The sequence below is a fragment of the Impatiens glandulifera genome, chromosome 1 (assembly GCF_907164915.1).
Source record: "Impatiens glandulifera chromosome 1, dImpGla2.1, whole genome shotgun sequence".
Taxonomy (NCBI): domain Eukaryota; kingdom Viridiplantae; phylum Streptophyta; class Magnoliopsida; order Ericales; family Balsaminaceae; genus Impatiens; species Impatiens glandulifera.
This window is the reverse complement of record NC_061862.1, coordinates 96,756,450-96,780,312: the sequence shown is the minus strand read 5'-3', so window position 1 is coordinate 96,780,312 and position 23,863 is coordinate 96,756,450. Positions and strand designations below refer to the sequence as shown.

Sequence of the window (23,863 nt, the reverse complement as noted above, 5' to 3'; positions counted from 1 at the left end):
CAACATATCTAATAAATAGAATGCCAACAAAAGTTTTGAATTGGAAGTCACCATTCTTCATGCTTAATGAACATGAAGCTAAATATGATGATTTGAAAGTTTTTGGTTGCTTATGTTACATGACAAATACTTTTCCACAAAAATCAAAATTTGAAGATAGAGGCATAAAATGTGTCTTTATTGGATATCCTTCAAATCAGAAAGGATATATTTTTTATCAGATTGAATCAAATGAAATTGTAGTTTCAAGAGATATTGTCTTCTTTGAGAATATTCTACCTTTCAAAGAAGATATCAATGATTAACCAAAACTCAATAATATTATAGAAATTACAAGAAAGATATTAACCTTGACAAAAATGATCAAAATAATGATTCATCTGAAACAAATCGAAGGAAAAGTACAAGAACTAAATATGCTCCAAATTGGATGCAAGACTTTATTGCAACTCATGTTAAATCAAATGAAAAATCTGATCTAGATTACACTCCACAAACTTATCCTTTTCATTCTTTATATAAAGATAAAGAGTATATAAACTCTTTGTCTAACTTTGATTTAACCACAACTCCACTTAATTTTAAACAGGCATCTGAAGATCCAAAGTGGATAAAAGCAATGAATGATGAACTAAATGCACTTTAATTAAATCAAACATGGGAAATAAATAAATTACAAAAAGGCATGAAAGCTATTGGTTGCAAATGGGTCTATAAAAGCAAACTTAATTCTGATGGTACTTTAAACAAATGCAAAGCGCGTTTAATTGCAAAATGTTTTAATCAAAAGAATGGTATCGATTTTCATCATTGTTTTGCACCAGTGGCTAAGAGTGTAACTGTAAGATTGTTAATTGCCTTAACAACCTTAAATAGATGGATCTTGAATCATATTGACATAAATAATGCATTTCTTCATGGAAACTTAGAAGAATTTTTTTTATGAAACTTCCACAAGGTCTAAACAATGTTGATAACACAAACATGGTCTGCAAATTAAGAAAAAAGTCTCTATGGTTTGAAACAAGCATCAAGACAATAGTATAATGAAATATCTAATTTTTTTGATTGATATTGGTTTCACAAAATCACAACATGATCATTGTTTATATTTTAAACAAAATGGTGTGAATATGATTGGTCTAGTAATATATGTTGATGACTTGTTAATAACAGGGAATGACTATGAAGAGATAAAAAAGATCAAACATATGATTGATACTAAATTTCCTATCAAAAATCTTGGAAATGCAAAGTTTTTTTTGGATCTTGAAATTGTACAAAATGATCTTGGTATTTATGTAAACCAAAGGAAATATATTCTAGATTTATTACATGATACAAGTCTAATGGGTTGTAAACCCATAAACACGCCAATGATTAAAGGCATAAAGTTTGAAGATGAAAATCAAGATATATTATGTGATCCTTCTAAGTATAGAAGGGTAATTGGGAGACTTCTATATTTAAACTATACTATACCAGGTATTGCATATGTTGTTCAACAATTATCTCAATTCATGCAAAAATCTCTCTTATGTCATTGGAATGCAGCTTTGTACTTAGTTAAATATCTAAAAGGTACAACATCATTGGGTCTTTTTTATCCATATGAAAATGATTCTTCCATAATTGCATATTCTGATTCTGATTGGGGTTTTTGTGTTGAAACAAGAAAATCTATAACAGGTTATAGTATATGTTTTGGTAAATCAGTCATATCTTGGAAAGCTAAGAAACAAGCAACTATTTCTACATCTTCTGCATAATCTGAATATCGTAGCCTTGCTGCTACAGTTTGTGAACTTCAATGAATTTTCTATATTCTTAATGACTTGAATTTTAAATTACAGTTACCAATATCTTTATATTATGATAATAAAGCTGCTATACACATATCTGAGAATCCAGTTTTTCACGAAAGAACGAAACATATTGACATAGATTGTCATGTAGTTAGAAATCAGTATTTGGCTGGTTTTATTCAACTTTTTCATGTGCAAACAAAGAAACAAGTTGCAGATATTTTCACGAAAGCATTGAATTTTGCTCAATTTCAAGAACTTCGATCACATTTATTTCTTCAAGATATTCATCTTGAGGGAGGAGTATTGAGATAAGTACATTTATTTAATTAATTATTAGTTTATACTAATGATCTTTATTTTCTTATAATTACATATTTAACACTTACAATTTCAAACAAGACTTTATAAAGTTTATTCACCTTTTTTATGTTGTAATATTAGTTCAAGGACCTATTTGTATTTTTACAATATGAGGATCAGGATATGTCCCGATCCCCAATTCTAACATATGCAATGTAACCAAGACATTTGGGTTTTTTATCTATCAATATACACAATCGTTCTTCGTCTTTCTTTCTTTTTGTTTTGATTTCTTGATTAGAGTTCAACACCTTCCTCTTTCTCTATGTGACGGCTGCAGCCTGCAGCATAGACTTTTTTTATTTTAAAAAAAAGCTAATTTGCTCATATTTCAATATTATCGATCATTCAAAAAGGGAAATGATCCCAACTGCACCTTGATTATTTCCCATTATCACTTATATGTCGAGGGACTGGTAGGAGCGAATTTGACTGATGGAAATTCGGCCCAAAAAATGAAAAATCGAGAAATTCGGACATGGGATGAATAGCTCGAGCCGACTAACCTTTTTTGAAAAAACGGTTAAAACCATTTAATTAAAATCTCAAAAGTGGGAGGGTCAAGAATAAAAACTAGACAAAACCTAGTTATGATTAAAAAATGACAATCATACGACCCTAAAAACCTGATTAGTAGCAATCAAAAAAACAAACACAAATTAAAACACAGATTATAAACTGTATCAAATCTTAATTATCTTAATCAGTATTTTTATTTCTATTCAATTTAGTGTATCAACTGTTAGACAATGTTATATTAGTTGATATTCTATAATTATATATGATTAAATGGGCCGGAGATACGACCCATTATGTTATAGAATGTTCATGTATATATATATATATATATACTCTACAATCTTTGGGTGAGGTTAAGAAGAATAAAATTACATTTGACATAGTATTAGAGCCTATCTAAATATTAAACCCTACCCAATATTTTGTCCAATCACCGCCGATATGTCAAACAGTGATGATATTTCTGGTGGTTTGACTCCCACTCAGTGTCAGAATCTCCTTCGCCTAGTTGGTAACGATGGTTCTTGCACTGATCGTTTTGGTAAGTATCATTTATCTTGAATTATTGATTCAGGGGCTACCGTACATGCCACTGGGGTCCAAGACTGTTTAGTTGATTGCTTTGTGGGGACGGAGTGTCCCATTTCTATACCTGATGGTAGCATTGTTATTGCTCATATACGGGGTTCTATGTACTTATCTCTTGAGATTACTCTGAAAATTATTTTATTTGTCCAATCTTTAACCTATAACTTGATTTCTATTACTCAGTTGATTGATGATTATCATGATGATATCTCATTCTCATCTAATTTATGTACTTTTCAAGACCGCAATACTAAGAAGGTGATTGGAGCAGGTGAACAAAGGGGGGTCTCTACTACTGGTACAGTGTTCCGGCGTCACTTTTTGTCTGCTCAACTGAGAGTCTAGGGATTTGGCATAGTAAGATGGGGCATCCTTCAAACAGTGTGCTGTAACATTTACCTAGTGTTAGTGTTACTCGTCGTTCTCTTAGTGTTAGCCCTTGTGATATCTGTCATCAGGCCAAACAGTCTAGGAGTATTTTTTATGACAGTGAATAATATGCTAGGAGTATTTTTGATTTAGTACACTGTGACCTTTGGGGTTCTTATGTTGTTCCCTCCTTTAATGGAGCACGATATTTTCTTACTTTGGTTGATGATTTTAGTCGAGCTGTGTGGGTAGTCCTTTTATCTACTAAAACTGAAGTTTTCACTGTCTTTATAAAGTTTATTGCTATGGTCAAAAGACAATTTGGAGTTTATATTAGACATGTAAGAACTGACAATGGAACAAAATTTAATCGTTTGAAATCTTATTTTTCTGAGGCTAGTGTATTATTTCAAACTTCTTGTGTGCATACTCCTCAACAAAATGGTAGAGTAGAGAGGAAACATCGACATATCTTGAATGTTGCACGGGCTATCATGTTCCAGAGTTATATTCCTATTGAGTATTGGGGGGAATGTGTTCTTATTGCATGCTACTTGATAAATAGGACTCCTTCTCGTTTTTTAGGCTTTCATACTCCTTATAAGGTGTTATATGGTACCACTCCCACTCTGTCTAACGTGTGTGTTTTTGGTTGCCTCTATTATGCCTTTGATTTACACTCTCGTCGTGACAACTTTGTTAGTTGTAAGTGTGTGTTTTTGGGTTATCTCCTTGATAAGAAGGGGTGGAGGTTATTGGATTGGGAAACTAAGGAGGTTTTTGTGTCTCGTGATGTTGTTTTCTATGAAAATGAGTTTCCTTTTGCCCTTGTGGATTGTCTTGTCTCTGTTCCTCCCATTAGTGTTGTGGAGGAGGCACCAGACCAGGTTTCGGTAGGAGAGTTCATGGTGTCTGATGAGCCGGAGAGGGCTTTGGGCGAAGAGCATGGTGCGCAGGATTCGGTGAAGGAGACTAATGCATAGGGCTCTATTGAGGAGCCTGGTTCGCCGATTGTGCAGCAGGCGAGCGAGTCTAGCGTTGAACAGCCGCAATTGAGCGTCAAACAACCATAGTTGGGTAGAGGTATGAGGACTCGGACTCCTTCTTCTTGGTTGACTGATTATATTACCCCCCTTAGACATCATTCATCTGGCTCTGACCCTTCCTCAGGCGTTGAGCCTAAATCTTACAGACAGGCCTCTCGTGATTTTGGATGGCGCGCAACCATGCAGATTGAGATACGAGCTTTGGAGGACAATGGAACGTGGAGTTTGGAGGATTTATCTCAAGGGAAGAAGACATTGGGTAGTCGTTGGGTCTACAAGATCAAGCACAATTCTGATAGGTCAATTGAGCGCTTAAAGGCACGTTTATGTGTCTTTGACAACCATCGGCTTAAGGGAATTGACTACTTTGAGACTTTTGCTTCAGTTGTCAAAATGAGTATTCTTCAGGTGTTCCTTGCAGTTGCTGCTGTTCGGGATTGGCACTTGCACCAGATGGATGCGCATAATGCCTTTCTCCATGGTGATCTGACAGAGGAAGTATACATGCGCCTACCACCAGGTTTGGAGTTCGTTCATACCAAAAAAGTGTGTCGCCTACGTAGTCTCTCTATGGATTGAAACACGCGCCTCGTTGTTGGTTTGTCAAACTGACAACAACCTTGTTTTCTTATGGTTTTATTTAGTCTCGTTCGGATCATTCTCTATTTTCCTTTGCGAGCAGTGATGTTGTCTTACATGTCTTGATATATGTGGATGACATGATAGTATCAGGGAGTGATTTGGGGACACTAGAGGCCTTTAAACAATATTTATCATCATGTTTTTATATGAAGGACTTGGGGGATCTGAAATACTTTCTGGGGGTTGAGGTTGCCATGAGTGTTGAGGGCATTTCTTTGTGTCAACGGAAATACGTTCTAGATATTATTTCCGAGTGTGGTTTTCTGGGTGCTAATCCTGCTGGTTTTCCTATGGAGCAGAATCTTAAGTTGGGGGAGTTAGTGAGTGCGCAGATGGAGGATCCGGAGAGCTATTGACGGTTAGTGGGAAGATTGATATATTTGTCTTTTACAAGACCTGATATAGCTTACTCTGTACATATATTATCTCAGTTTATGCATGACCCATTACAAGATCACTATCAGGCAACATTACGAGTTGTGAGATATCTGAAGAATACCCTAGGACAGGGTATACTCTTGAGGAGTGATTGTGATCTTCAGTTATTTAGATGGTGCGATTCAGACTGGGCATTCTGTCCCAAGTCTCGCAGATCGGTTACTGGGTGGTTGATGTTTATTGGCTCTTCTCTCGTGTCCTGGAAGTCCAAGAAACAATCAACTGTGGCCTTATCTTCCGCTGAGGCTGAGTATCGATCTTTAGCAGCTTTGATTTGTGACTTGAAGTGGCTACAAGGGGTCATGGAGTTCCTTGGAGTACCTCAATCGGGTATGCATGTGTACTTAGACAGCCAATCAACTCTTCATATGGCTCAGAATTCAGTGTTTCATGAGCGTAGCAAGCAAATTAAAGTGGATTTACATTTCTTACGGGATCATATCCAGGATGGGACTATTGTTGTTTCCCATTTTCCCACGACTTCTCAATTGGCTGATATTCTCACTAGGGATGGCAATGGGGCGGTTCTGAGCGAGGAATGAAATTACCATCCCCGCCCCGTTCGGTTTTTTCGGTTTCGAAGAATCCCGCGGGGCACCGTTAATAATTTTTATTTAAAAAATAAATAAATATTATACAATAAAATTATATAAACCAATTTTTTAATATAATTTATATTATAATATATTAAAATTTTATATTATTATAAAGAAATAATTTTAATACTCTTATAAAATATAGTAAATAAATAAATATATTGGTGATTTAATATATTTAATTATGTTTATGGTATTCGGGGCAGAATCGGGGTGAAAACAGGGTGAAATTGGGGCAGGTCGGGACGGGGGACACAAATACCATCCCTGCCCCATCCTCGTTCGGTTTCGGTGGAAAACCGTCATAAACGGGACAATTCGCTTCGGTTTTTGCGGGGCGGTTTCAAATTGTCATCCTTAATTCTCACTAAGCCTCTTGGGAAACAATTATTCGACCATTTTAGATCCAAGTTGGGCATCTGTGATTTGCATGCTCCAACTTGAGGAGGGGTGTTAGACTAAGTTATATTAGTTGATATTCTATAATTATATATGATTAAATGGGTCGGAGATACGGCCCATTAGGTTATAGAATGTTCATGTATATATACTCTATAATCTTTGGGTGAGGTTAAGAAGAATAAAATTACATTTGACATCAACATGTTGTCTTCATTTTCCTCTTCCCATTCCTTTTGCAATGAAATGAGGATGAAATGAAGAGATTGATGAATACTACCTATTCTTATTTTGATTTTTTTTTTCTTTATATGAACCTATTCTGATTGGATAAAAAGAATTATTCTTTAGGATTTTCGGACTCTTCATTTTATTTATTGTTCTTAACTTGAATTTTTAGATCATTATCTTCATTTTATTCAACTTATGTTTTAAAATCCTTTAATACTTTCTAGTGTCATTTTGATGAGGAGAAGAGCTCTAGAGAGAAGGGGCATCCGTTGACCACCATGTTGGGTACTTTATAAGGCCAGACCGAACTGCCCGTGCACCCTGATCTATCGCCGGAATTGCTCCTAGCTGGCCTAATGGCCTATTTGCCTTTCACATTTTTACCGCTTCTTTATTTTATTCTTTTTAATGCTTGAATTAATTTTAAGAAATTATTAAAAAATAAAACAATTAAAAAAAAATATTTCCATTAAAAATATATGGATAAGGAGTTGTTGGGATTTTATTTTATTTTTGAACTAACATTTTACCTTTTTTAGGTACTTTTTTGAGCACCGTCTCTTGCTTACAGGTACTCTTATTTTCTCCACATTTTAGACTTATGATCTATGATAATAACGTAGACGAATGTTTAGGAATAAATTAATACCAACTTAGTCGCATGTTAAGGTTTGGATCCATCTTTAGACGCATATATTAGGATGTAATAAATAAACTAGGTGTAAAATCGTATTCTTTTAAAATGATCAAGAGTGTAGAACAAAGATCGTTATCTGACGGGCACGTGAGGCATAATGTCGATACAATTTCTCACGTGTAACCAATCATCGAACCAAGAACATAACCTCCTAATATTTTTCTTATCTAATTTTTCAAGAATCAAATTAGATTACGACTTTAAAAAGTCAAAGCTAGTCCAAATTTACACATTTAAACGAGATTTAATTGCGTTTACCAGTTTCGTTCATCGTCTCACTCAAAACTTGAGAGAAATGTGAGTTATGAGGAGATGATTGCCGAGACGTGATCCTCACGTTGGACGAGACTTGGCGTTACAATGTCTAACATATTTAATTAAATTATTATTAATTACTTGTATTTATTTAATAAATATTTTAGTAGTTATTCAAAATAAAATATATTATAAATAGAATTTTATATAAATTAAAATTTTTTAAATAAAATTATTATTAATTTTAACTATTATAAATATAGTATATATAAAAAATTAAAATTGTGCACTTTTTAAAAAAGTAAAAGGTGCTTGTGTATTAAAAAAGTTGTGAACTTTACTAAAAAGTTAAAATAATAATTTTAAAATATTTATAACATTTTATTTGATAATAAAATAATTGATATTAAATATATTTTAAAATCAAGATTTTATAATATAAATTATAATAATAGTAGACATCAAGAAAATATGTTGAGTGGATAAATATGGTATATAAAAGAATAATTATTTTACAAGAATCTGATTCTACTCTTCTAATTTATATATAGAATATAATATTATTTAAATAAGTAATGTAATTTTTAACAGAATTGATTCTTATAAAAAAAAAAGATATTCCATAGCAAACAATTCCATATTATATATATATTTAGACACCGTCTTCTTCATGGGAGAGCTGAATATTAGTGTAATAACCATGGAGACTGCTGTAATAGCTTGGTCGGTATTCTCTCTCTAGAATTTCTGATTGAAATTTAGAAAGACTTGTAATTTCTTCTTCCTTTTCTTCTTCTCTTGCTGAACAGGGGTTCTGGAGAAGACGGTCAGTTAGGAATGGGCAATAAAGAAGAGAGAGATTATGCCTCTACTATCAAATCTCTACACAATCAAAATGTTTGCTCCGTCGTCGCCGGAAGTCGAAATTCCCTCGCCATTTGCGACGACGGCAAGGTTTACTGTTTATACTAATTTACTTGCATAATTTTTTCTTTTCTTTTTTTACAATTATTATTATTTTTTAAAAAGTTGAATGATTTCTATTTAAATAAGAATTCTCTCAAAGTTTTTTATTTAATCTTTACTAAATCACTTTTTCAAATTAATGAATTCTCAACCATAACATTACTCAATTCATTAACTAAAATACTAAAATATCCTTTAATTTAAATTATTATTTTATATATTATTTATATATATCAATACATTTTAAGTCTTTTTACCAAAATTAATCATTATTTCTTCAAAATCATCACCCATCATCCATTTTTTCCTCTCTCTTGGTTTTAAAAAAAAATTATAACCGAACAAGGCCTAAGAATAAACTTTTCTATTTTATAAAAAATTTAAAAAAATTTAGATCATAATTTAAGACAAATTAAATATATATTATATATTTAACAAATTTATTTTCCTCCTCAATTTACTAATTTTTAGTAGAATCAAACTTAATAAATTTTATTTTTTTCTTTAAAAAAAAACCCAATTTTTGTTATGAAACGAGATTATTTCTGGGTTGGCTAGCATGACTCATATATTTAATTTCATTCTTTAGTATATTTAAATTCAATCTCAAATATTAACAAGAATCTAATATTCTATGAGCATATATTTTAGATTTGGACAAAAGAATGTTTATAATTTTGTACAAAAATATCTTATTCGAATATTATTTTTTAATATTTTCTTCTAATATTAATTTATATAAAATAATATTCTTAAACATAATCTAATTAGAGATATGTTCTTACATTTCATAATAGTTATTACCCATCCAATAATACCAGTGAAAACATTCCTAGTCAGGTCAAAGCTTTAGCCAATGTCAAAATTGTTCAGGTAATTTTTTTTATAATGTTAAAAGTCTTTCATTTATTTATTATTATTTTATAAATGGTTTAATTGCTTAATTTGGGTTAATTTGTTCATATTCAGGCTGCTATTGGTGGCTGGCATTGCTTGGCTCTAGATGATCAATGTAGGGCTTATGCTTGGGGTATGTAATATGGCTTATTCTCCTTCAACAAGAAAGACACTTGCATTTTGTTTGATTTTTCAATAATGGTGTTTATTATTCTTGAAGGTGGAAATGAATATGGTCAATGTTGTGAAGAAGAATACAAACATGAGCGTGGAGATGATTGTCGTGTCTTTCCACACAGAAGAAATGTTGTCATTCCAAAACGATGTGTTCCAAACCTAATCGTTAAACAAGTATTTTCTTCTTCTTTTTAAACCAAAGTAAATTATCTGAAATAGACTAGTATGACTTTTAACAGTTAGGAGTCTTATGACCCCACTTCAAGTCTTCAAATTAAACTGTCCTTAGTACGAATTAGATTTTTATTCTCTTAAATAAGACTTTATATTTCTTTTCATAAGTCATAATAATGACAAGGGTTAAATACAAGCAAAACAAAGTCCAACTCTAATAAGGTTAAAGATATATACCTTGTTTATGAATTGAGAACACTAAGGAAATTACTCTTCAACCATAACAATAAAACATCTTTCTTTTTGTTTAATAAGTGTTAGAGATATCAGGAGTAATGCATCGCAACCCATCAACGCAACTCTTAACTGTCTATCTTCAAGCCCATCAATAACTAGTCTCAATCATAATCTCAATCAAATATAAATCATATAAGCTAATTATTTCTCCTTTTCTTGTTGAGCATTTATATCGATTTTCAAGCTAGAACAAGGATTGAGAGTAGTTGTTGATGAGCTATTGGGAGTTGTGTTGATTACTCCTGATATCTCCAACAATAAGATCCCCATTTCCAAATGAAATCTCAACCCAAATGAGAAAACCAGATAAAATGGTGTTTCTAAATATAGAAAAATGACATAGTTATACTTCAGGTAGCTGCAGGAGCCACACACTCAGTAGTCCTTACTCATGAAGGTCATGTTTGGACATGGGGTCAACTTTGGCCTCCAGGCGACATGTATATATCCTGTTCACTAATTTTATTTTATTTTTCATTGATTTACTTTCTCTAGCTATTATTTGCTAATAATGTAGTTTTATTGTAAAATTCAGAAAGAAAATCTCAACCCCTGTTAGAGTTCAAGGTCTTGAAAGGGTTGTGTTAATTGCTGTTGGAGCCTTTCACAATCTTGCACTTGATGGGGATGGAAAGCTCTGGGCATGGGGCAATAATGAATATGGTCAACTTGGAACAGGAGACACACAGCCTAAATCACAACCTATTCATGTTCAAGGCCTTGATGATCTTATTCTGGTATCTTATTCTGAAAAACTATCTGTTTATGGATCTAGATCTCGATACAAATGAGAAATTGTCAAAAAAAAATTTGAATCTGTGTCTCACTAAGTACTATTTTCAGACACAAGATATTTAAATTGGATCTATGTTTTATTTTTCTGTGGTTTTGTCAGATTGATATTGCAGCTGGTGGATGGCATTCTACAGCTCTAACAAATGAAGGAAAGGTATTTTTGTTTAAATTTATTGTTATTGCTGGCTGTTATACCAATATTGTTGCTTCTCAAAAGTAGTGAAATTGTTTCAGGTTTATGGATGGGGTAGAGGAGAACATGGGAGACTTGGATTTGGAGATGATAAGAGCAGTAAAATGGTACCTCAAAAGGTTGAGCTTCTTGTTGAAGAGGATATTGTTCAGGTGCCCATATATTTGCTCAATTGTTGCCCTTTTTTACTTATAAAGAAACTAACTAATGTCTGGTTTTGGAAACGGTTTGGTATTTGGTATCTCACCCGAAACACTGATATGGGTCAGAGTGACCCTAGTTGGAAACAGTTATAATTTTTGTTTTGGTATCTAGATCTAGATGAGAAACAACCAATATACATATTTTTTAATTTGTATCCGACTAAGTTTTGTTTTTCAAACGTATCTAGAATAAGATCTAGATACAAAACATAAACCAAAAGTTCTCAAATGGGCATGTTTCTTGTATCCGAATGAGAAAATGTGACAAGTCTAAAAACCTGGTAAACCCTAGAATTAATGGTGATTGTGGGAAATAGACATTTGAGGGGTAATACAATTTATGGTGTATGTAGAACTCGTCGTCAAGATCCATCTACAACACGGTTTTGAAAAGAAGCCAATATGTGATTTCGGATGACCTCTTGGTTTAACATTATTGATACTCTTCCATTTGTCTTTGGTTCTAAACTTATAGGTGTCTTGTGGGGGTACTCATTCAGTTGCATTGACACGTGATGGTCGCATGTTCTCAGTAAGTAGTCTCGATATACTCACAATTTCTCAATAACTTATATACCTCAATAACTCAACTAAGACAAATCAAGTGAAGAGAGTCTTGTCTAAAAGACTAAAAAATTTCAAATTCAATTCACACTAAGAACCTTTTTATTTAAAGTTGGGGTTGGGGAATAAATCCTGATTCTAAAAGAAACTTATATACTTCAACAACAATTTGGCATGTGGATTGTTGCTGAGGTATAAATCAAAATTTTCACTCTGAAAATACCTTTATTGAAGTGTGGTAATGACATTGAGATGATCTTCTGGCCTCTTCTACGTGAAAAAACAATTGTCTAGAAAAAGAAAATGAATTTCACTTTCTTCTATTCCATATATTAAAGATACATGACCATCTTGTATTGTTTTATCAACAGTTTGGACGAGGTGATCATGGTCGTCTAGGATATGGGAGAATAGAAACTACAGGCCATCCTTCAGAAGTCCCAATAAACTTAATTCCTCCATTTAGAGACATTGACAGCAATGAACCTGACGGACAATGGAGGGCTAATCTTATTGCTTGTGGTGGCCGCCACACGTTAGCCATAGTGGAATGGGACACAACTGATTATCTGTAATATCTCTTTTTCCATGTCTAGACTATATGAGGATGCAAAATCATAATGTAAAAGCTTTAACTTCATTTTTATTGTTCCTATCAAAATACTATTATAAGAAAACTTTTAAACATACTGGAATGGGACACAACTGATTATCTGTAATATCTCCTTTTCCATGTCTAAACTATATGAGGATGCAAAATCATAATGTAAAAGCTTTAACTTCATTTTTATTGTTCCTATCAAAATACTATTATAAGAAAACTTTTAAACATACTTCATATTTATTAGTTAAGGGGTGGTTCAACAACAAATGGTAAAGAGAGAAATCCAATAATGAAGATGAAGAATACCAATAGTGATTTCCATGGATTGGCTACTGGAGTAACGAGTGCAATTCCTTCCTTTTGACTTGTTTTTGGCGATGCATGGTCCATTTGCAGCATAAAAAAGCCATAGATTATACCGGTAAAAGCTGCTCCTAAATGGGTCCTGCATTAAATTTGTCATAGGTTCTCAACGGTTCAATCAGCATCCACATTAAAATTGTTAAAATCTAGAATTGAGTATATTACAAAAATCTTATGTTCTTAAAAAAAAAAGAAGTTGAAATGGTGATCTGTCAAAATGATATTTTTATACACAACATCATTGACATTAATCTACTTTAAATACAGGATGTGAGAATTTAGTTAATTGGTGAAAGTGTTGTGAAAATTGAATTGTATTGAGTTTCTTACCAGTTATCAATTGGACCAGAAATGCTCAATATGGAACCAATGGCGGTGGCTATCATTGCTTTCTGAAACATGATCTCTAAATCATCTTTCAATATGTTGTCTTTGTTTTGGATATGATAGATGAACCAAGCTCCTATAATTGCAAATACTGGTCCCTGAAGACGAAAAATAGTGTTTCTTTAATGGAAGACTGGAAGGAAAATATTTTAGAAAAATAGAAAAATTGGTAGAAGAAAGGATTACCGTCCCACCAACACTTGGCTCTGGTGTTTGAAGAAAACTAGTCAAGTTACCAGAGATTCCTCCAAGTACATATATCAAGAAAAACGTGAATGAACCATAGAATTTGCAAACTTGAGGCCCAAAATTGAGAAGCACCCAAAATCCATGGGCAATGTGAAGAATGCCTGAATGCTGCATCAACCAAATATTCCATTATCAGTTGGAATTTCAAACATTCTAAGGAAAATTTCAACACATTCTAAGGAAAATTTAACAAAAATGCATTTTAAAGAAAATAAATCAGTAAATTCGCTCTTGAATTTGTTGAAACACAGACCCAATCATCAATCTTGTACCAGAAACATTGGCGTCACTAGCCTCCACCATTCTCCAGTCATGATCAAGTCGTTTACTTTTGCTCCATATAATGAAGGAAGAGTGAAAAAGAGTTCTGAATCCGAGTTTTGAATTGGACTTGCTATTTCAAACAGAAACACTGCAATGTTTATTGAAGTCAAAATACTTCTGCATTCAAATTTACCAAGAAAACATTAAGAACAATGTGAGTGATCAAGCACACATATAGAACAGCTAAGAGAAATAAATAAACATCTCACATCACATAAAGATCAGAGGCTTCATCATATGAACTCTGAAAACCACTCTCGAGATTGTTGTTTCTAAGATTTCTATAGCTTTTCAACTTGTACTCATCACTTTTCCCTATATCTCCCTTCAGATATGTTTCAGATTCTTCAGCTTCAACATCTGAGTGGAAGAAAAACAGTAAGAATCTTGTGCTCGTGTTTGATAAAATTGAAAATTAAGTGTTAATAAATGAAAATTAATAAATGAGTTAGTGTAAAATATATCATAATAAATAAACTAATTAAATAATTGATATATATGTTTCTTTTTTAATTTTAGAAAATTAGCACGACTCTTATGCCATGATCCTAAATCAGCTTAAAATGTTTTTTAGTGGGAATCGAATCTGAGACTCTTGGTACGGTAGCTATCCTATTGAGTTAATTGATATATAAATTAATTTGATAAAATGTGGGATTAACATTGAAAAGTCAACTATTTTACCCATTTATAATGATTTAATTTGTGGTTTTCATATGCTCTTACTATATTAATTTGTTAAATCATAGAATTTTTAGCTTAATTGATAAACCAAGAAGGGTTAATAGAAACTGATACCTTTAGTGACTTTCCCTAGATAAACATCTAGTAATCTTTTGCCTTTGAGAAGATTACTTGTGCTTGGATCAGTAACCACTGTTCTCTCAATCAACGAATCCAAAGAAGTGTTGTTGGAATCGTGAAGCCTTCCAAAATAATGATCAAGGGAATCTAATTGCTTCTTATTCAACTTAGACAGTACTGATTCCTCTTCATAATTGATGTTCTTAGTTTTCCCTCTAAAGGGAATACAAGAAGCATAACCCAACCATCTCCTTCCATCATCATTCAAAACTGGAAACAAACCTCTATATCTCTCGCTAAGGGACCAAGAAAATCGATCCTTGAATATTAATTTGTGGGCAATAGGAAAACTAGCCATGATTATCTGAAAATAAACAAAACCAACCAAATAAAATAAAATACTGCAGGAAACCAGTATTAATTAATTACTACTACTCTATGTTCATTCAGGCATTTTTACAAACACTTGATCAGCATAAAATGGTCATATAAAAAGACAGGAAAACATAACTGAAAGTTGATATATTTATTCTGAAAATGATAAAGGGGTTCTTTAAATTGTAAGAATGTACCATGAAAGGATGAAGAAGCTCCAGATAGATCAGAGGCGATGTGAAATGTGAAGAGTATAGGTATTCTATGAGGAGAGAAAAGTGGCCATAATAATAATAATAATAATAATAATAATAATGCAGATTTAAGCATCCAATCCCGTTTTAATACAATCTTAGCTCTTATCATCGTTAGCCCATTATATATCTGCCACGTGTAAATATGGCGCGAACTATCTTGCTGAGTCAGCCGGCTCAAGTAGCGGCTAATTTGCTGACTCAGCCAGCGGCCACTAATCATAGAATAAGATTCTTGTGCCATGTCAAATCAAATCGCAGTGACAGTGACAGTGACGTGGACCTACGTGGAGGTCTTTATATATATATATATATATATATATATATATATATATATATATATATATATATATATATATATATATATATATATATTTTGAAAAAATTTTAAATTAAAAATATATATCTTATAAGTAGTTTATATTATTTTATATTAAAATTAATAAAAAATAAGATATAATTATTATATAAATTTATTTTTTAAATAAATAATACTATTATATTATATTTTTACATTATTTTATATATATTTCTTTATAATTTAACTTATATAATTATATAAATATTTATCAATAATTAATACTGTCAAAAATATATAATACAATCATAAATAAAATAATAAAATTCATTTTTTTATATTTTGTTTTCATTAAAAAAAATGAAAGGTGAATTAAAAATGCTCAAAATTCTTGAATCAGGGTTTTAGAAAGTAATATAAAAGAAGAATGAAATTTTATAGGAAAATAAATATAATTAAAAAAAAATATAAAGATAATGAGTAATGAAAAGCGGAAAATTTGGTATAGATAGATAATAATGGGGTAACAAGTTATTGATCTTAGAAAATAAAATTTCTCTATCATATTAGATTTAACTTGATGACATATTATTCTCAATACCATTGACATTAAATTTTTGTTCTATCATTATTTTAAAAATAATAATAAAGTAAAATTTAGTTGTACTATACTCCTTAACAAACGGCTAACATTACAGTTAACATTAAATGGAGTAGTTCAAAATTAGTTTTTGAAACATAAAAAAATAATGAAGTGGAAGATCCACTCTAAAGATGAATTTGAGAATTCTTAAAATGTAAATGAAAAGTTTCTTAATTTAAGAAGTTGAGGATTCAGATTGACTTATAAGACTACAATGTCCCTCAACGAACATCCGGGAACCGTTTGAGGGCAGCTGGGCAGACGTACCTAATTCTAATGGGTCGGGCTTAACTTTTGTTGGTTTGGGTCTGTTTTAATTGGGCATAATTAGAGGTGAACATTTATTTACTAATTCAAATTCAAAATATAAATTTGTGAATGATAATTTCGTTTATGTTTAATTAAAATTGAGTTTAATTCCGATTAAATTAGAATTACTTAAATAACACCAACAAAATAACTATTAAAAAATTAACCTCTCCGTCCCCCTTCAGCATCATTGGCTTCATCAGTTGTATCTCTCATTTACTCATTTCTTATACTCTTTAATTCACAATATAATATTAATTTTATAATTTATATATTTAATTTAGAAATGAAGAAGTGTTACAAATATTAAATGTAAAGACATATATTAAATAGATAAAAAAAATAAATTAAAATAAAGATATATTGAAGAGGTTATATGAGTCAAATACTAATTTCATGACTAAAATAAATTATTGAGTTAAAACGTGTTAAACAATTCAAATATATGTTTTTTTAGAATTAAAGAAGAACTAGCTAGCATCACACACCACTAAGGATGGCAATTTGAAACCGTCCCGCAAAAACGGAACCGAATTGCCCCGTTTGGGACGGTTTTCCCCCGAAATCGAACGAGGATGGGGCGGGGATGGTATTTGTGTCCCCCGCCCTGCCCCGATTTCACCCCGTTTTCACCCCGATTCTGCCCCGAATACCATAAACATACTTAAATATATTAAATCATCAATATATTTATTTATTTACTATATTTTATAAGAGTATTAAAATTATTTCTTTATAATAATATAAAATTTTAATATATTACAATATATATTATATTAAAAAATTGGTTTATATAATTTTATTGTATAATATTTATTTATTTTTTAAAATAAAAATTATTAACGGTGCCCCGCGGGATTCCCCGAAACCGAAAAAACCCGAACGGGACGGGGATGGTATTAAAAAAAATCCCCGAAATTAAAACGGGACAGGGATGGTAATTGCATTCCCCGCCCCGAACCGCCCCATTGCCATCCCTACACACCACAACAATGCCCTACTTAAACTCAAAGCGCTTTCAAATAAAAATGAACCCGTAACATTTTAATATTTTAAGCCGACTCTTACCATTAGGCTACCTTAGTGAGTAACTCAAAGAGATGTTAAAGTTAAATAAAACAAAACGAGTCAAATATTTATTAAACGGTTAAAAAATATGTTAAACGAGTTAAAAAGTGTTGAATTCGTCAAAAACATGTTAACCAAGACAAAACGAGTTGAGCATTTGTTAAAATTGTAAAAACATGTTCAACGAGACAAAAATGTGTTTAACTCGTTACACGAGTCATATACGTGTTAAACAAATTAAAAATATATTATACATGACAAAAAGTAAAAAAAATAAAAATAAATTGAATTACCCATTCCATATCCGACCCGACCCATATAACTTTGTTTTTTTGGGTTTTACCATTTGTTCACAGTTATGCCTAACTCAAGCTGATTCAGAAATTGCATGAATTTTAAAAATAATTGCGCCAATAGATAGTAACATATATGGGACCTCTTTATAAAGATATTAAATTTGAGTAAAACGAATATATATTATTAAATTTTGTAAAATATATATATATAATTAAAATATATTTAAAAATATTGTTTTATTTAAATTAATATCTTAATAATTATTTATTTATTTTTTTAATTATTGACCAAACTCATATTCAAATCCGGATTTCTTCATCCAATCAGGACATACGTCATTTATTTACAATTTCAAACAATTCTACTATTACAACATGATAATAACTCTCTATCTATATTCATATTGCTCATTCAATTATACTTTTCAGGAGTGTAATAAAGTCTTTGCATTTACTGTTGATTTGAATTTCGCTCAATAAATGTTTTAGAACAGGTCTTAAAGATGATTATACAATATTTCACAACCACTCCTCTAATGCAAGCTCAACCGCTTCTCGAGCTCTAATATTTTATGTCACCAAATCATATATATTTTTTTATAAATTTTAGTTGTCATTAGGCAACCTTTCTTTTAATTTTTTTTGAAGCATGTCAAATTAAAAAACTCAAAATTACATTTGTTGGGTTCTTTGTCAAAAAAAAAAAAAATATTGCTTTCATTTGACTTAATACTTTCTCATGATTGGAACCAACTCCTATTTTCTTAACAGATATTTATCAACATTTAATTATTTTTTTGTTGATGATTTCATGTTGTACACATGGTTATTCACTTATTCCCACTACAAAAAAAAAATTCAATTCAGTTCAAAACACTTACTATTTTTTTTTAACTAAAACATTAAAAATCTATGATATTGTAAACCAACTCAACATTGCCGGCTTGAGATAAGCCCAAAAACCCCTAGGCAGACCTACCCAGCCCAAACTAAGAACCCAACACAAATTAAAACATCAATCTAGTCTAGTTTCAAATAGACTTTCCAATTAAATTTATCTAGTAAATATGATACATGCATATATATAAATTAGCTTAGGAAATAATATTGCTAACAATATGATCATCACACCCAAAGTGTTTTCCAATGTTAATGTTAAGTTGCAAGTTTGAGATTTATATATAATATTTTTTATTTTATTTTTAAATTTAATCGTTTTAAATTTATGAGTGAGTCAACCAACATTTATTCAAATTAACCACAATTACAATAAATAAATAATGTGTTCAAAATGAACAAGTTATTAGTTGGGGACTCGACTAAGAAACTCATGCATGCCAAAGACTCCTCTTTTACTCTCTTTTTGAAGCAAATCCTCTACCAAAGAGGTGGGATTCTTCCTTTTTTCTATATTCTTTTGTATAATTGGAAATTCTATCTTCTGTATGGGACTTACACTAGTTGGAACAAAGGGAGATATTACGAGGAAGTTCCAAGAGTTACAAAGGAAACTTCGAGTCATATTGATCATAGAGTGAAAACGGGAATTAAACTTTATGAGATCAAATCTCCCGTTGTTCCTCAGTAGCTCAGTGGTAGAGCGGTCGACTGTTAACCGATTGGTCGTAGAATGAGATTATTACAAATTAATAAATATTTATATCACAATGAATGCGCATATTGCAAATGTATCTAATATGGATAAGAAAGTAATATCTAATTTCAAAACATTTCTTTTCAGAGTTCTATATAGTTAATAATTTAATATTTAAAGAATATAATAAGTATGAAAAATGAAACAGATAAAATTAATATAAAATAGATCAAATATAAAATATTTATTAATAATTTTTTGCCTCATATATAAGACATGCACATCTCATGCAAAGTTGGAAAATTAAAATTCAACTAATTTTATTTAGTAAAGATTAATAAGAGAGTGTCGTACATCCCAACTATTAGTCTTGATTAGTATGCCTGTATTTTTTAAAAAAGTTTGATTGATCTAACTCACATAAACCAAAATGTGTAACTACTAAGAGCATTCCCATCGGTAGGTACAAATCTGATGTGGACAAAATTTATACTTGAGTACACTAATGGGGAGATGGGTACAAATCAGGAGAGAGAAAATTGAGTAGCAAAGTTTTGCTACTGGGTACAAATGAGAAAAAATCAAAAAAAGTGGTCCCCACCCCACTTTTTTATACAAAAAAATAAACATTTAAAAATTTTAAAAAATAAACCGTTTTATTCATTTTTTTATTTAACAAAATATGATTTAGTAGTCTATTTTTTTCAAGTATTATTGTGATGATAATTTTCTAAATTATTTTTAAAAATTATTAATTATTTTTAATTTTTTAATATAATTTATAAATATTAGTTTTATTAATTTAAACAAATTAATATAATAAAAAATAAAACAAGATTACTTGAATTATTGAATTAAAAAATATTGTATGAATTAGATTATGTGGATGGTGGGACCACGATTGTACTTGAGATGGTTGGGGAATAGAGGTATAAATTGAGAGGTATAATTTATTTGTGATGTGACTGCTGACGTGGCACATATTTGTACCTATGTATGGGTACAAGAATGGGGATGCTCTAAGGTCGATCTATGCAAAATTGCTTGCTTCTACCAATTTGATTCATCACACTACAAACATATTAGACACATGTTCAATCTATAGAGATATTGGAAATTGTGTACCATAAATGTGATCACATTAGACACATGTTTAATCTCATTGACAGCTAAATATCATTTTCAAAGTTTTTTTTTCTCGTCAATAATATGAAACATAACAGCGGGGCAATAAGCCCATTTTCTCTAGAGTAAGCCCAACAAGCTATCGGGTTAAGACTGAATCATCTTTCTCCCTTAGGGCAGACCAAAATCTAATCATTCTTAAAATAATTATCTCTAATAAGAAAATTAGAATCTCAACCAATTACTAATTTTGTTTTTATAATTTAAAATAAAATTATTATATCACAAATTGAGTTGTACTATATTTTAAAAAAAATATAGATTTAAGTCCGCCAAAAGCTCAGGACCTACCCTGCATAAAATGTACTAATATTAGTGAAGAAAACAAGAAAAAGAAAAATTCCACTCACGTCAAATTTTCATAAAAACACTGTTAATCGGATTAGCGAACCCAAATAAGGATAGTTGTTTAAAATAATGGTACCCTCTAAACGTCGAAAGAACTACACCTCGTGAATATCCATTTTAAGAGAGACATCATTAGGGATTAAGACGTTAACGAGGTTATTAAGTGCACTCGGTTTTAATCAAAAACTTTTATTCTTTAATGATTTTTTTTGGCATCCCACAAATTTAAAACAAAAATCAACCTATGACAAATGTTAACTATCCCTACCTAGTTTACAACGATAAGGATTAGTTGCTTTATACATGTTAGGGTTAGAAGAAAAAGTCCTATATAAACACAAGACACAAGAAAAAGAAAGGGTTGCTTCACTTTTCATTTCCCGGCGGCGGAATTTTAATCTCACATTTACAATCTACATTTCCTCCTAAGGGATCAGCCATGACCATTGTTTCAACGTCTACTTCAGAAGAAAAACCAGTGTCTAATTCGAAAGTTAAGGAGAATGGCTCACAGATACCAGAGGATGGTACCTTATTGCATTCATCAGAGATCGTGGAGGAGAAGCAGAAGCAGAAGAGGAAGAGAAATGAGAATCCAGGTGTTCGTATTATCGGCAATCGAATCTATGATTCTGAGAATGGGAAAACTTGTCATCAGGTATGTAAAACCAAATTAGATTTATGGGTTGGGTTGGGTGGTCAACATTTCAAGGGTTTCTAGTGTTCAATTGCTTCAACTTTTCTTAGTTGTTTATGAGATCAGATCAATGGATTTGAAGATCAACTCTGTAGATACCGATTATGCATTTCAAAGCTGTAATCTTATAAATTAGGAAATGAATCCCTATAAATCTGCTCTCTTTATTTCCCTCTTGCCTGTTTTAAATCCTGATTATCGCAATTACTTGTCAATTCTTCAAAATTCAGCTTGCATGGCTGATGGATTGCTATCTGCATTTACCTTATTAGATACTTCAATGGGATTTCAGGCTACTGGTTTAGTTTGATCAATAATATTTATATATTATTGTACTTTTAACTGTACTTTTTAATAAAAATAAACAGTATAAGCATTATTCTAATCTTAAAAAAAATGTTTTAGTAATGTTTTACTTCCCCATTTATGAGCTGATTTGAAAATTGGGATTTATAAAAAATGAAATTAACTGTATCTCATCAGATTAATATTTTATATTTTGCCAATTCATTTTTAGTAACATATTAAGCAAATTGTGGCATATTTGTTAAATAAACTTTTGGTTGGATTTTGATTCAATTTTTTTTCTCAAATTTGTACTCGTTTGATTATAATGTTTTTGACAGATTGAATAACAAATAAAATTGCGTTGAATGAGAATAAATATGTCTTTCTGTCTTCCAAATATCATTCATTATTTTCAAGAGTTAGAAAATTAATTCCTAAACAATTATTGTTTACTTCTCATTTTTAATTAAAATTATAGTTTCTCAATCATTACACACTATTGTATTATATTTTTTCAGATGGGGAAGAAATGGAGATGATAGTTGCATGTCCTATTTCACATCCGTCTAGAACCTCATTTTATTTCATTACAATATTATATATTAGACCTTTTTGTTTGTATGTTAATATTATTATTTATATGTTATATATAATCATATTCTTGTTTCAGTCCAAATTTAGCATGTACTACAAGGGAGTCAATGTGGAATGTCATGAAAAGTCATTAATTTTTTGAGATTTTGATAGGCATCACCCTAATTTGTTTATAGGATTTTGATCTTTTAACTAAAATATCTTTTAATCAAATTTTCAAATTGCGCGAAGACATTAGAGACATCAAATTTCATTGTTAGTGGGGATAAAAGCGCGTGTACAAACTGTAGTCATAAAAAGATGAACTGTCTCAAATTTCCTAGTTAGTGGGGTAAAAGCGTGTGTAAAAACTGTAGTCATAAAAAGATGAACTGTCTCAAATTTCCTTGTTAGTGGGGTAAAAGCGTGTGTAAAAACTGTAGTCATAAAAAAGATGAACAGACCAGAATATTGACAATTAGGAAGACCTCCAAATATTATAATGGCTTAAAAAGGAGCATGATAAAGAAATTGGAAATGACAATTTCTGAGCTTTCATAGTTTGACACACTTCACATAAGTTAAATTCTTACTAACTAACACATAATTTAAAGGAAGCCCTAGTTAAGATGCTTGAATCAGATATTTTTCAGAAGAGAGTTATTATTTATTGGTTCCGAAGGGAGAATCACATATACGTGGCCGACGAACTAATAGTATTAGAGTTAATAATTATTGTTATTCATTCTAGTTTCTCTTTCAAAATTGTTATGGCAGTAGTTATCTTTCTAGTTTATTTGGATATTATTTATCTGTTCAAATAATAGGATAGTAGTTACCTTTCCAGTTTAGAGTTTAGGGTATAAAAACATGTACAAGTTGCAACTTAATATTAGTGAAGGAACTTAGGAAAGGTTCTAACTTCTCATCTTGATCTCAACTGGCTTCTCACCACCTCTTCTTGAATTGATTAAATGTGAGAGCTTAAAT

General features: G+C 31.0%; 2 protein-coding genes across 2 annotated transcripts; one reads left to right on the top strand and one right to left on the bottom strand.

Annotated features, from left to right (window-relative positions):
• Positions 1-8,618: 8,618 nt before the first annotated feature.
• Positions 8,619-12,889, top strand: LOC124937549 (ultraviolet-B receptor UVR8-like). The gene is made up of 11 exons (XM_047477834.1): positions 8,619-8,671; positions 8,758-8,902; positions 9,686-9,787; positions 9,884-9,944; positions 10,032-10,162; positions 10,814-10,899; positions 10,995-11,196; positions 11,355-11,408; positions 11,489-11,599; positions 12,126-12,182; positions 12,586-12,889. The coding sequence occupies exons 1-11, from the start codon at positions 8,619-8,621 to the stop codon at positions 12,787-12,789; spliced, it is 1,206 nt and encodes a 401-aa protein (XP_047333790.1). The 3' UTR covers positions 12,790-12,889.
• Positions 12,890-12,976: 87 nt separating this feature from the next.
• On the bottom strand, positions 12,977-15,566 carry LOC124919363 (RHOMBOID-like protein 9, chloroplastic). Its single transcript, XM_047459593.1, has 7 exons — positions 15,518-15,566; positions 14,940-15,309; positions 14,351-14,501; positions 14,090-14,258; positions 13,755-13,925; positions 13,512-13,666; positions 12,977-13,263 (listed from the first exon to the last, which is right to left on the bottom strand). The coding sequence occupies exons 1-7, from the start codon at positions 15,518-15,520 to the stop codon at positions 13,059-13,061; spliced, it is 1,224 nt and encodes a 407-aa protein (XP_047315549.1). The 5' UTR covers positions 15,521-15,566; the 3' UTR covers positions 12,977-13,058.
• Positions 15,567-23,863: the final 8,297 nt, after the last annotated feature.